The 13,183-nt window shown below is 48.3% G+C and overlaps 1 protein-coding gene and 1 long non-coding RNA gene across 3 annotated transcripts in view; one reads left to right on the top strand and one right to left on the bottom strand.

Moving 5' to 3' along the window:
- Positions 1–13,183, bottom strand: part of Adcy1 (adenylate cyclase 1) — a 118,847-nt gene that overhangs the window by 20,734 nt on the left and 84,930 nt on the right. Inside the window, exons 12-14 of the mRNA XM_021648237.2 lie at positions 8,806–8,895; positions 8,149–8,402; positions 7,520–7,646 (exon numbers count right to left, since the gene is read on the bottom strand). Coding sequence (XP_021503912.1) covers positions 7,520–7,646; positions 8,149–8,402; positions 8,806–8,895 — 471 coding nt within the window. The remainder of the gene's footprint in view (positions 1–7,519; positions 7,647–8,148; positions 8,403–8,805; positions 8,896–13,183) is intronic.
- Positions 5,484–7,891, top strand: LOC132646816 (uncharacterized). 2 transcript variants are annotated; one of them, XR_009585121.1, is made up of 3 exons: positions 5,484–6,079; positions 6,614–6,740; positions 6,991–7,891. It is a non-coding gene; the product is annotated as an uncharacterized LOC132646816 (long non-coding RNA). The 2 variants fall into 2 exon arrangements; XR_009585120.1 differs by lacking the exon at positions 5,484–6,079 and having other exon boundaries at positions 6,086–6,740.

Below are 13,183 nucleotides of genomic sequence, written 5' to 3'. Positions count from 1 at the left end.
GGTCGAAGTGCATAGAAACACAACAAAGACACCTGTGAGCCCCAGACTCCAGGTCAAACCAGAGGAGACACTGGCCACCACCACCCAGACAGGCTGGAGCCTGCTCTGCAAACAGCAGGACATGGCCACTGGCAATTCTGAGGGGGGCTCAGGGTCTATGACCTCTGCTGGAAAGGAAAACAATGTAAGGGAATTGGGCAGGCTTCTGCCCCCAGCCACTGTCAGTGTGGCTCTCTGGCAGAGGGTTCCCATGAAGCGACTCTGTGACTTGCTTTGGGTCTCTCTCACAGGTCAGCGGCCCCTGACTTCCGGCCTCGGTCTTTTTATTCTCCATTCCTGTCAAGATAACATTGTAAACACCCTCCTCTCCCTGGGAAATTTATCTCTAATTATATTTAGCATTACATGCTAAATATAATGTTAAATATAAATACTAACACGTCCCAAAGGAAAGCATTTGAAGGATAGGATTAAGGGGGGAAATGTATTTAAAAAAAATAACTTGCTTATATTAATGGCACAATAATATTTATCCTCTCTGAAATAATTATTGTTACTATCAATAATAATACAATAAAAACAACATAATTGAATAGTCCTTGCTTAAAAATAAAATACTTTAATATTGCATGACTTCTAGGATAGATGCCTTAAGGGAGATGGGAGAGTAAAATACAGGTAAAATGAAAAGAGGGGTAATACTAAAGTTGGAAAGATTCGAGCATGGTGAGGGCTAGAAGATGGGGAAATGAAATGTTGGCAGAAGGTTTAACCAAAATAAATGGTGAGTGAATGACCTATACAGAAACGAGCCTGTAACCCAAGGGAAAAGTTCAATTAGAGGAGAAAGTTGAACATGAAAGGAGATGGGGGAATAGTCGGGGTTAAAGGTGTAAGTGTGGGTAGGAGATGGGAGAGAAGATAGGTATTAATTAGCTGTTTTATTTTTTGAGGCAAGGTCTCTCTCTCTCTCTAGCCCTGGCTGTCCTAAAGCTCACCATGTAGGCTAGTGTGGCCTTGTACTCGCAGAGATCCACCTGCCACTGCCTGCCAAGCGCTGGGATTAAAAGTATGCACCACTAACCCCAGCCTGGAACAAAAGTATAATAGTACATGTTTTTAAGGGGAAGTCAAAACTTTCTTTTATGGTTAATGATTAATACACATTGTGCACGTATATGAAACTTCCAAATACTAAAAGCAGGATTTACAAAAACAAAAATAGCACTAACCTGAAAATTACTTCCGGCTTACCACATTTTATTGAAAGGTTTTATTCTGGGTTCTGCTATTTAGGGACTGCTAGGATACCTTTGTCCTTCCTACACTAACACATCTCACTCCACACAAAAGTCAAAAGGTTTTTGTTGTTGAAATTTGACTGACGTATCTCCATCCTACATGTAGCAGATAGTCTTATAAAGCAAGCAGAATTTGTCTGATTATATTTTCAGCAGGATGAAAATCCACTGAAATGCTCTAAGATTTTCCAGTCAGGGAACTCAGATTTTTTTAAGGACTAGCTTACTAGGTGGCACACGTTACTGTCAACAAGGTCACACGAGGTACACACTGAACTGTTCCCAAAAACGTGCCCTCGGCACTTATTCAAAAGGTGTTCCCTACCCACGTGTGTTACGTTTTAGAGTTTATTGACCAGGCACGTCTACCAACCATGATGTAGCACTTCCAAGGAGGCCAGAGCTGCTGTGCTTGTAGTTTTGGATAAAGAACAAAACAGCCAATAGCCTAACCTGGCACCTCCCTGGGATGCTGGCGTGTGCAGAGGGATGATGCTCACCCCTCACCCTGACAAAACATCCTCAGTTGGAGAACACCAACAACCCCCAACGCGGTGCCTGAAATCAACAGCGAGTCCCTCGCAATGGAACAACTGACAACAGTTGCCCCATCCTCCACAGTGATTCATCCAAGGGGCACGGGGCACCTGCCACTCTTCAGGAGCAGGAAAACACATTACTTGATTTTCATACAGTCACCAGCAAGGCACTTCCTAATGTCCTCTTCCTCTGAGTATGTTTCTCTGGAGACACCGCTCGCTCTAGAAGCTGCCTCTTCTTGAGATGGAAATGAACTACCCGAGTACATTGTGCTGGCTAGTCTCATGTCAACTTGATACAAGCTACAGTCACCTGAAAGGAGGGACCCTCAATTAGAAAATGCCTCCACAATATCCAGCTATAGAGCATTTTCTTAATTAGGTATTGGCGGGGAAAGGGCCAGGCCATTAGAGGTGGTGCTATCCCTGGGCTGGTGGTCTTGGCTTTCATAAGAAAGCATCCTGAGCAAGCCAGTAAGCAGTGCACACACACACACACACACACACACACCACCACCACCACCACCACCACCACCACCACACAGTACACACCACACACACCATGGCTTTTGCATCAGCCCTTGCCTTCAGCTTCCAGCTTTGCTGGAGTTCCTTCCTCAACTTTCTCCATTGATAGACTACAATGTGTATGTGTAAGCAAGAGGAACCCTTTCCTCCTCAAGCTGTTTTTGGTCACAGTGTTCTATCACAACAATAGTAACCCAGTCTAGGATATAAAGGAAGCTAAGGTCAAGCAACATCAAGGGAAAAGGGCACAAAAGGAGACGGGGAAATAACAGGGGTTAAAAATTTAGTGGGGATGGAGATGCAGACTGGGAAGAAGAAGAGGCAAGGGGTGGGTTAGCAAACTAAACATACTTGAAGAAGCCTTGTGGAAATCCACTAATTTGTAAGCTAATTAACACACACACACACACACACACGACACAGCCTGGTTTCTGACTCACATATGTAATGAGCTCTCCTGGAGCCTGGAGATGGGCAGATTTGAGTGAATGGTGAACCCAGGACAAGCTAGGCTTGTATTCACAATGGGGCTCAGGTCTCCTTCAAGTAAATCTTCAGGTAAGTCCTAACCAATATAGGCCACAGAAGGCCTCAAGCAAAAGATCATAAGATCTTTGGTAACTGTCACGTAAGCCAGGGCACACTGTAAAACACATTATCTCTGTACACGTGAAGACCACACACAGTATGAGAACAAAGGTCAGACAGGGCCTCCAACTCTCCTTGTGTGACTACCTCCTAAATCAGGGTAGCTCAGAGTGGGCGGGCTCAGCTGAATAGCTATCTAGATAAATCTCCCTTTGATGTAATACCAGAGGGTCCTAATGGGAATACGGGTTTTGGAGTGTAGGAACAGAATCCCATTCTGATGAACTTTCATTTCTGTTCGGGAGTTGTTTCTACGAGAAGTCTGACTTAATCGATATTTACCTAAACACCACTGACCAGCTACAGGAAACACATGGCATTTACGAGAACACAGAAGGAACAAGGACAGCACAGCAAGTCTCAAGAAACTTAGTAGGATTCAAGCCACGAAAGCATGTTCTTTCTAACCACAATATTGGATTCTGAAGTCACTAACTGCAAGACGTCTGCTGAATCTTCCAGAGTAAAGAACACACTACTCTTTGCATGAAGAAATGAAGAGGAAAACTAGAGACCAGCGTCCCCAGCTACACTACATGGCAGCATTCCTAGAACCGCTACAGCCACCCTGGGACAAGTGTCTATCGAAGAGCAGGGCATCCGCCTTAGAAAGAAGTCAGCCGGGCATGGCAATGCACGCCTTTAATCTCAGCACTAGGGGAAGGCAGAGGCAGGCAGATTGCTGTGAGTATAGGACAGCCAGTGAATGCTACACAGAAGGGGGGCAGGGGGAAGAAAGGACGAGCCACCTGTAAAAGGTGAAATAACAATAAATTCAACCGTGAACAAATATAAGAAATTAAATAACACAATCAGACTCCACAGATATTAAAGGAATAGCAAGGGATACCATGGCCAATTTCAGCAACGGATGCCATGGCCAATTTTAAGTCAGCACTTGTCAGGGAAGGATCAAACTTCTAAAGCCACTGTAGAAAGCAATAGGAAGCCTAAGGGGCCTCATGATTTTAGGGAACTTGGGAATTCTAGCTTAACATCTCTTCATTAAACAACCAATAAAATGAACCTATGGCTCAGAGGTTCATTTCATTCCACCTAACATTTATGGAAGAATCAACTCTCTAACTCTCTCAAAGCCTCCCAGAAAAATATTAAGAATGGAAGGCTTTCACCACTCTCCTGTGGTTCTCGGCCAGGGTTTGTGTGCCTGTGGGGGGCAGGAGGGGAAGCACAACTCAGTCCTCAGCATGGTGGTGGTGAGAGGTGGTAGGACCTATAAGACATGGGCCTGGTGAGATGGCTCACGGGTTAAAGATGCTTGCTGCGTACGTCTGACAAAAGAACCAGTGGAAAGACGGAAGGCCAGAATCAGCTCCACCAAGCTGCCCTCTGACCTGCATATATGTGCTGTGGCATACTCAATTCCCCATGCATATATATTACACACGGCATAGAAGGAAGAATGAAAACCTTCGAAGAGGTGGGGCCTAATGCAAGATCATCAGAAATCATCTGGTCCCATCTGCCCACTCACAGCCCTGACATAAGCCAGTGCCAACCAGAAGAAAGAGGAGATCCCTGCCATAGCATTTCGGAGTCCCTGGAAAAGGACCTTATGGGGCAAGATATAAAGTCCCTGCTACTGCTAAACCTGTATGGGAAAGCATGGCCAAGAACCTGTGGACGGAAGTAAGAAATGCCACAGGGTCTGATGTAGTTCTACCAACGGGAATTCAGTACGTGCTGACACCAAGCCACAGGCAACTCTCCATAGGGTTAAGTGATGGCTTCGGCATGGAAAGGATCACCTTAAATTAAGCATTTACTGGTAAGCAAACAAGCTGAGTGCCAGTACAAATGAACATAAACATTAGAATTATGTTTGTCACAAGGATTATATCTACTGAATTCAGTGAAAATGATATTGGTTGCTGGGCATAAGGGAGCAAACCTTTAACCCCAGCACTGGGGAGGAAGAGGCAGGCAGGTCTCTGAGTTTGAGGCCATCCTGGTCTACAGAGTGAGTCTCAGGACACAAGGGCTACACAGAGAAACCCTGTCTTGAAAGAAAACAAAAAAAAAAACCAAAACAATGTTGGGATAAAATTATGCCAACAGTCACAGCTCTTGAAGAGCCAGAGAATTTCACCAAGGGCAAAGCAAAGTCTGTTTATTTATGCAGGGTTGTATGGCCAACGTGGTTTCCAAAAATAATTAACCCAGCTAGTGTTTGTCCGGACAATGAGGCAATAGTTTCAGGTGCTCTCGTGGTCTCCATGACCTGACTAAGTACCCAGAGGACAAACAGACAAAGTCCTGAAAGTTCCATGTTTTTTTGCTGGGGTTACGGGAAAACAGGGTGACGTTTCCGTTACCTGTCTATGGAAAGAAAATGTGTCAGTGTGTTCCATGTAGCAACCCTTCTGTCATGACACTCACGCATGAAGGCCACATGTGAGGGCATGCCTTTGTGTCCCATAGTGGAAAGCTCATGGGTCATGAGTGGTGGTAGAAGGTGTGGATGAAGAGTCACGTGACTCAATGACATTTAAAAGCTGCATTTAGGAACCAATATTGCAACTTAATAATCAAAGCCCAAAAGAGGCCATGCCGCTCCATACGAGAAAAATGTCTACCCAAGGAGTAACCACTCCCCCACAGAAAAAAGTTCACCTCCAGGCCTCGATTCCACTTGCTTAGGCTAGAGAACCAACTGGGTGCCCTAGCAAACAGCCTTACAGAACCCCACCTCATTGTACCAAGAGTCCTGACCTTCCAAGCCTCATCCTGTGCCCGTTATTCACTATGAGATCTGAAACCGATGATCCAGCTGATGGCAGGGTCAGTGGACCACAGCGGGCAGCCAGCTGGGTTACACTCGCTGAACAGAGAGTTGCGTACAACAAAGACCACGATCGATGCCACAGCTGCCATAGAGGCTCTTCCCATTACCTGGTATGACTCGGGCAAACTGCAGCTGGCCAGGTCTCCTTTCCAGGAACTGGCGAATGCCGTCACCAGGGGCACCCCCACCCTCCGCAACCTAGATGCTACAAACCAATAGGCTCCTTGGTTACTGCTTCTGGGTGAGGTGGGTCACTGGTAAGTCCTGCAAAAACCAGCCACCCAACAGGATTCATAACCTATAGCCCAGGGACAGGGCCACTGGCTCAACCAAGCCACAACACCGCAACAAGCTTCCTCATGCCAGGCCTGGGAGCAGGTTGCCAAGAAGGGGAACTGCATTTATTTTGAGCAACTCAGGATGGTGGTTCTCACTCCATTTTACTGCCAGCAAAGGGAGAATATGACAGGGAGCATTATTATCACAGTCACTGGCTCCTCCTAACTGTCCTCTGGCCTTACCTACCTGGCATCTGAGCCCCAACTCTGAGCTTGGACCCTTCAGCCCTGGCTGCACAGTCGAGGCCCTGAGCTGACGATGTTCTTCTACAGCCTCATACACTGTCCAAGTTGGGCTCAGAGCCTGAGCAGATAGCACAGGACTGCAGCCATAGCCTGGCTCAGCAGCTTACCCCAGGCCAGCCACTGTCCGACACTGGCAGGTCCCTCTGTGGACCCTGCTTTCTCATGTGCCTCTCAATGTTTTCTCATTTCTCATCTCATCCTGGGCAGTGCCGCTCTGCCAACTGAGGAAACTCCACCGCTCAAAAGGCAGAGGCTGTTCTGAATGCATCATTTGAATCAGAAGACTAGCTGCTGCCAGGACTCGGCTTCACTGGCCATGCTCCCTCCTTTTCAGGTAAGGAAGTCTCATGGGACAATTTGCTGCCAGGGAAACCACTGTAGATGGGAGCTGAGCCTGGGCAAACCTCGCAAATGCTTATCTCCATCCCTGGGAAAGCACAGCAAGCGGGGGGGGGGGGCACATGAAGAGACACATCTGCCCCAGCAGCAGGAAACCCCACCTTGCCATGGACACTGGTAAACCTCACCGTGCTCCAAAGGTGTTTGCTTTGTTTTGTTTTTTGTTTTTGTTTTTGTGAACGCAGGCCAAAAAGCACTCCTCAGCTGGCACTTTCCTCATGCGGAAAGCTAAGTACAGGCGGTGTGACAGCCTGCCTGGTGCAAAGATTGCCAGGGCCTCAAGACCGGCTCACCCGGCTACTTACACTCTGAGGCCTCCTAGCTCTCCTGTCAGAAATACCCAGAAAATTACTAGGGCAGGGGTGAGCTGACCAAGGTTTGGCATGCACAGTTTTTGAAAGGACCCTGATGGGATTCTGGCCACACCCAATCCCCACGGAGGCCCTAGGACCGGGAGTGTACCGCCGTACAACAGAGCCACGCTAACTCCAGTCCCCAGCCCACGCATCCGTCCTGCATCTGTCCAGCCATCCCATGGGTGCCAGGCCTAGAACTCAAGCCTCCAGGACGAACCATCTGAGGAAGTTCCTCCACTGCGCTGGCTCTGCTATACTACTGAGCCAGGGCTTCGGCCTGCCATGGAGCCACTTGGGGGGTCTCTGCTACCTTCCCCACAGCCATGCCATGCCCTAGGAAACAGAGGGCTCAACTTACCTGCGCTGCCCAGAGGTAGTCCAGTCGAAGTCTGACGTCCACTTGCCTGGCATGCAGGGCCAGCGTACACGAGAACAGCAGAATAGCCATGATTGGCTCATAGCTGCGCCCAGACAGGGCACCACCCCTGAGGAGGTGGAGGAGAAAGAAATCCCATCAGACTCGGCTTCCAGGCAAGACATGGCCATCAAACCCTGGGTCTGGGCAGGGAGCCATCTCTGGGGTGGTAAGGCCTACAAACAACTCAGGGCCTGACTGCAGGCCTGACTCTCATTTCAGCTAGAAGTTAAAAGACTCTGCTAGAGTCCAGGCTAAAGAAGAGAAATGGAAAAGCCACCAAACTAGAATAAAATTGTATACATTTGGTTTGCACTGGCTTGTTAAGTGGGGTACGTGGATGTGTGTGTGTGTCTGTCCGTCTGCTTCCCTGCCTGTGTATTTGTGTTTCTGTTATGTGTCTGTCTGTTTTAAAGAGACAGAGAGGGAGAGAGAGAGAGAACGCTGTGGCCGTAGGGTTAATAACTGAGGAAATGATTAAGAACAACAGCAATTCCTGCAGATTGCTGTCGGAGGAGGATGCTACTGAACATCACCCTGTCGGGAGTTTTCCCCTGGCGTGCCACACTCACCCAACCCTGGTGTATCCACTGAGCTCCAGGACAAGGATGTAGGAAGTGGTCAGCCCGGAGAGCAGGATCATCTTTGGCAAGGAGGACACCCGCAGGAATATGCATAGGGGGAGGGTGCCCACCAGGCAGCAGAGCAGGGCGTGGTGCGCAGACTCGCAGGGCAGGGCAGGCAGCACAGTGCGCCGGCCACCGGCTGCAAGGACCACAAGGGAGCTGTTGGACTGAGAGCTCCAGGCCCAGGGCAGGCAGCCCACCTGGGAAGCAAGTGGATGAAGGCTTAGGAAGGCCCAGGCGAAGTACAGCAGCCCCTCAGAATGCCCAAGTACCCCAGTCTCACTGACCCCCTAGCCACTAGTGCTGTTGCCACTCCACCACCTCTATACCACCAACCAGGCCTCCATCTGCCTGTTTGCTGCAGCATGTGAACACTCCCTGCTATCCTACAGAAAAGTCTGGGGGCAAGTAAGGTGAGCCAGCTAGCACTAGGCCCTGCCTGGTCTCCAAACCAGGCAGCTCTATCCTGCGGAGCATCCCGTAGCTCCTTCTACTCCTCGCACCCCCGCTATGTCTCCTAACGCCTGGCTCAGCTTCTTCAGCCCATTGCTCCTGCCCCCTTCCCCCCCCCCCCCGTGTGTGTCAAAAGGCAGCGATACTCACCACACAGCTTTGAGCTACTGAGTAGATTAAGACCACTATGAATACACACAAAGCAGTGCGGATCTGGATCGTCAGGCACCCTGGAAAACACTGAACAAGAAAAGCTCACTTTAGGGGGTGGGGGTGAGCTCGGGGGTAGAGCGCTGCCTAGCACAGATGCGTAAGGCTCTAGGTCTCAGTAACACACACAAGGGTCTGGAGAGAATGGGGGAAGGAAGGGGGAAAGGAGGAAGGTAGGAAGAGAAGGGCTTAAAACATATCCTGTGATCATGAAGTAAATTTGTGTTCACAGTAAGACATCCAAATGAGGGAGGATGTGAAGAGCCCCTCCTGCTTCTAGAAAAGCAGTTCTCAACCTGCAGATCATGACCTCTCTAGTGTGTCCAAAGACTCTTTCGCAGGTGTCGCCTAAGACCATCAGAAAATACGGATATTTGCATTCAGATTCATCACAAAGTCAGGAGTGGTGGCACACACCTTTAATGCCAGCACTTAGAGAGGCAGAGGCAGGCAGATCGCTGTGAGTTCAAGGCCAGCCTGGTCTACAATATGAGTCAGGTCAGCCAAGGCTACACAAAGAAACCCTGCCTCAAAACAAAAACAAAAACAAACAAGTAAGATTCATCATAGTAGCAAAATTATAGTTATAAAGTAGCAATGAAAATAATTTTATGGTTGAGGGTCACAACCACATGAGGAACTATATTAAGAGATCAAAGTGTTAGGAAAGTTGAGAACCACTACTCTAAAGGCTTAGTAGGTTTTCATCCACTGTGCAAATATCTTGCATCTCTTAATATATTTATTTCCCATATGAAGAACTTGCCAAAACAACACACACAGACACACACAACCAAAGTGTTTGAATTTAAAGGAGTACCACCCATCTCCCTCTCCCAGGCACTAAGACTTGACAGGCATGGAAATTAACTGAGTAGAAGCACTGGGCGTTTTTATTACACTGCATTCTCAGACTTCAGGAATTCCATAAACCTCTCCCTCCCCACTCCTCCCTCTTTCCTTCTCCCTCTCCCAGGTTCTCGAAGTTTATCATCACAGACAGGTTTAATATAATTCTTAAGGTTACTAGAAATTTTGTTTTTAATCTGTTTACTCCCAAAACAGCCTGAACTATTTAACAGGTGCTTTCAAAGATGTTCTTCATGCTCACAGTCCTAAAATCAAGACGATAGATTACAATATACACCTGTAGCACCTTCCAGAAAGCGACCTATGCGGACAGAGGCTGGGCCTTCAGGACTCCAGGCAGCATACACAGCCATTTCTGTTGTCCTCCCACAGGGCTGGGAGTGTTGCTCTCCTGGCTTAGAAACGGAAGAGAAGTGGCTACCAAAGCAACAGGACCAGGGTGGGCTCAGGCCTCACAGTGGTTGTGGGTGAGCATATGCAGCTGGCGGGTCTTCGCTCTGTGTTTTCGAGTCCAGATCCTGCAGGGCTTCACCAGCACCCTGGTCCCCGCTGATCTCACACAGAAGGGGCTCCATTTGGCACAAAGCCTAAGGGCCCCTCTCATCTCTCATCTTATCTTCTTCTCGCTCCATTTCCCTCCTGATCTGACCTCTGCCCCTGGAGAAGGCACAGCTGCGAGTCTCTGATCACCAGAGAATGTTCCCCAGCTCCTGTCACGGCCTAGCTTGGTAGGTTGGGAATTCATACAGAGGTTCCTACAGATCCAGTCCGTGGGCCACACACTGGCCCTGGAGCTGGGTCCTGCCATGCTCTATAGATAATCAGTCCTAAGGGCAACTCTGTACCTGCTTCTATGGAGGCAGGCCAGCAGAGGCAAGAGTTTGGTGTCCTGCATGTATAATAAGGTAAACCAAGTCCTCCCATAACCTATTTACCATTTCATGCCTCTGCATAATTGGCCTCACATATGATTAGAGTTGGATGTATGGTGGGAAGGGACATTCTCAGTAGGAAAAGTGATTAGATGATCTCATCTATCAATCAAAACAGAGAACTGCCCATTTTCCACCCCTTAGTAACCAAACTCCTTTTGAGCCCCATGCAAGGAAGCACTGAAAAATAATCCTCAGGGCCCCTGAGGATGCTCCCCCATGTGGCACACTTGAGAATGTACCCCTATTTAATCTAAACTATAGATACGCTCTAATGAAATTACCTTGCTTCCTTTGCAAACCTGTGCAAAGCCGCTTTCAATTCTTTGGATAAGATGTCTAGAACCAGGCCCTGAGCCCTGGTAACCCTGGGACTTGGTAGAAATGGAATGTCTACCATGGGTCACTAAGCTACCTCCAGACCTGCCTATCATGAACCGCGTGTTACATGCCAAAAGTGGCTGCACACAACAGCACATGGACATGGGATGTATATGATGGAGCTTAAGCAGGGCCTAATGGGACAAATCAGTGGACCAAATGCCTGTATCTACCATGCTCAACTGCCTTCTCTCTCGCAGCCTGTTCCTGTACCCTCATGCAGGAATTTCCTGCAATCTGTAGACAAGCAAGAGCAGACTGAGGCCTGGTGTACGGAGCGTTCTGTCTGATGTTCAGGTAGAGAAGAGGTAAAGGGAAGTTCTTCTGTGAGACAGAACTTAGTATACCTGGGGCTTCATTTGTAAGAGGGAACAGACCTCTACGCAAATACATTCTGGTTCTTGGACTGTGGCTAATACTTTGGCTGGTAGAGAGTTGGGAGACTGTGACAGAAAATTGGTGACAAGGAAAATCGGGGGGTTGGTATAGAGACCAACCTCCCCTGGATGTACAAAGGACTCAAAGGCATTTGTATTCCAAACATGTTCTCTTCAGAGTGTGACCTCCCAGCAAGACCTCCAGAAGAAGACAGTGGTAGATGACCTGTTCTGTGGATTCCGGTCATCTCTTTCCCAGACTCCACCTGCTCAACAGGCTCATGGTCATAGCGACAGGGTTGGAGGTCATGCCTAGGACCTGGTAGAAATGCAGTGAGGTTTGACGAGATCTGAGCTGTCCGACATGAGCTGCATGCTTTCTGACAAAAGTGGCTACGCATAGCAGCACCCTGTCCTCAAATGGACTTGGTGTACTCAGCAACATTGAACTCAAGACTCAGCAACACAAACTTCCATGCCCCAAGCCCAGGCTGGCTCCAGCCTCTGCACAGCCCAGGCATAGCAACGGGCACCTTCCACCAGTCTTGCAGGAGCTTCCTGAAGCAGCAGGCTCCACAGAACAGATAAGAACCTTCACTTGCCCACAGCCCCAGGTAGGTGGCAGTGTCTTGCAAGTCTAGGCCAGGTTCTCCAGGCCTCTGTGCATACTCAAAATCCATAGTGTGTCAGGTCATGCTAGTACAAGGCCAGGAGGATGATGGCCTCAGAAGCAAAAAACATGCAAAGCAACCTCAGTAATGACAGACAAGATTAGAATTCTTCCACAATCCTTAGAAATATTCATTAAACTATCAAAAACTCTATTAACTTCAAGTTACAAATTACAGCAAAATAAAAATCTAACAAAATGGCCATTTATTTAGCATATTTGGTATAGGCAGTAGTTCTGAATAGCCTCTGAGGTTTCTCACCCCAGTTCTTGCACCAATGATTGTAAGCACCCACGCCTGGAATCACGTGACATTATACCACTACAGAGGAGATTCTACGTTTGCAAAAAGTCATTCAGGTGGGAGTGACTCATGCATCTAACCTGACCACGTGACATCTTTAGAAGCGGAGGAGTTTATTTGCTGCATCAAAGCTCTTTAGCTGGAGGCAAACCCATTGCCCATTTCTCCCCAACCCCATCCTTTTGGAGTGTCCAAGGAAACATTACTCGGCCACTGAGGGTCTGGAGAAGGAGGGCGCAGCAGCAGCCAGTAAGAAAAGGATGTGAGTCACACAATTGCCCAGAATTGAATTCTGCGAACCAGAATGGACCAGAAGTCAGTCATTCTCTGTGGCCTCTTGAGAAGCCATGGCACCTGCACTTGGTTATCAAGAGACAGGCATGGAGTGCCACTCTCTAGAGCTGGGAGCTCACCAGCTGATGAGATTTTGCATGTCTGCTGGCAGTGGCTATGTCAGGAGGCAACAGGAGAGTGAGGTGGATTTTGATAGGCTGTTCATCAATCAGGGTGCTTTAGATAGACTCCATTTTGACTATTGTCAGCAGTGTGGCAGTGAACACTGGAATCCAGCTGCCTCTTCACGCTGACATTTCTCTCAGAAATGGCCTCAGCAGTCGAAGCAAATGGGAAAATTTCCAAGGAGCAGGCCAGAAAAGGTGTCACCCCCCCCCCCCCGTCTCTGTGTCTCTCCTTGGTCTGCAAACCTTAAACTCCAGCTGACACCAGCTCCACCACATTAAGTCCCTACAAAGAACTTCCTGTGCAGACAGATATACACACCTTC

This window comes from Meriones unguiculatus, chromosome 12 (genome assembly GCF_030254825.1).
Source record: "Meriones unguiculatus strain TT.TT164.6M chromosome 12, Bangor_MerUng_6.1, whole genome shotgun sequence".
Taxonomy (NCBI): domain Eukaryota; kingdom Metazoa; phylum Chordata; class Mammalia; order Rodentia; family Muridae; genus Meriones; species Meriones unguiculatus.
The sequence above is the reverse complement of the archived record's forward strand: the minus strand, read 5'-3'. Positions and strand labels throughout refer to the sequence as shown.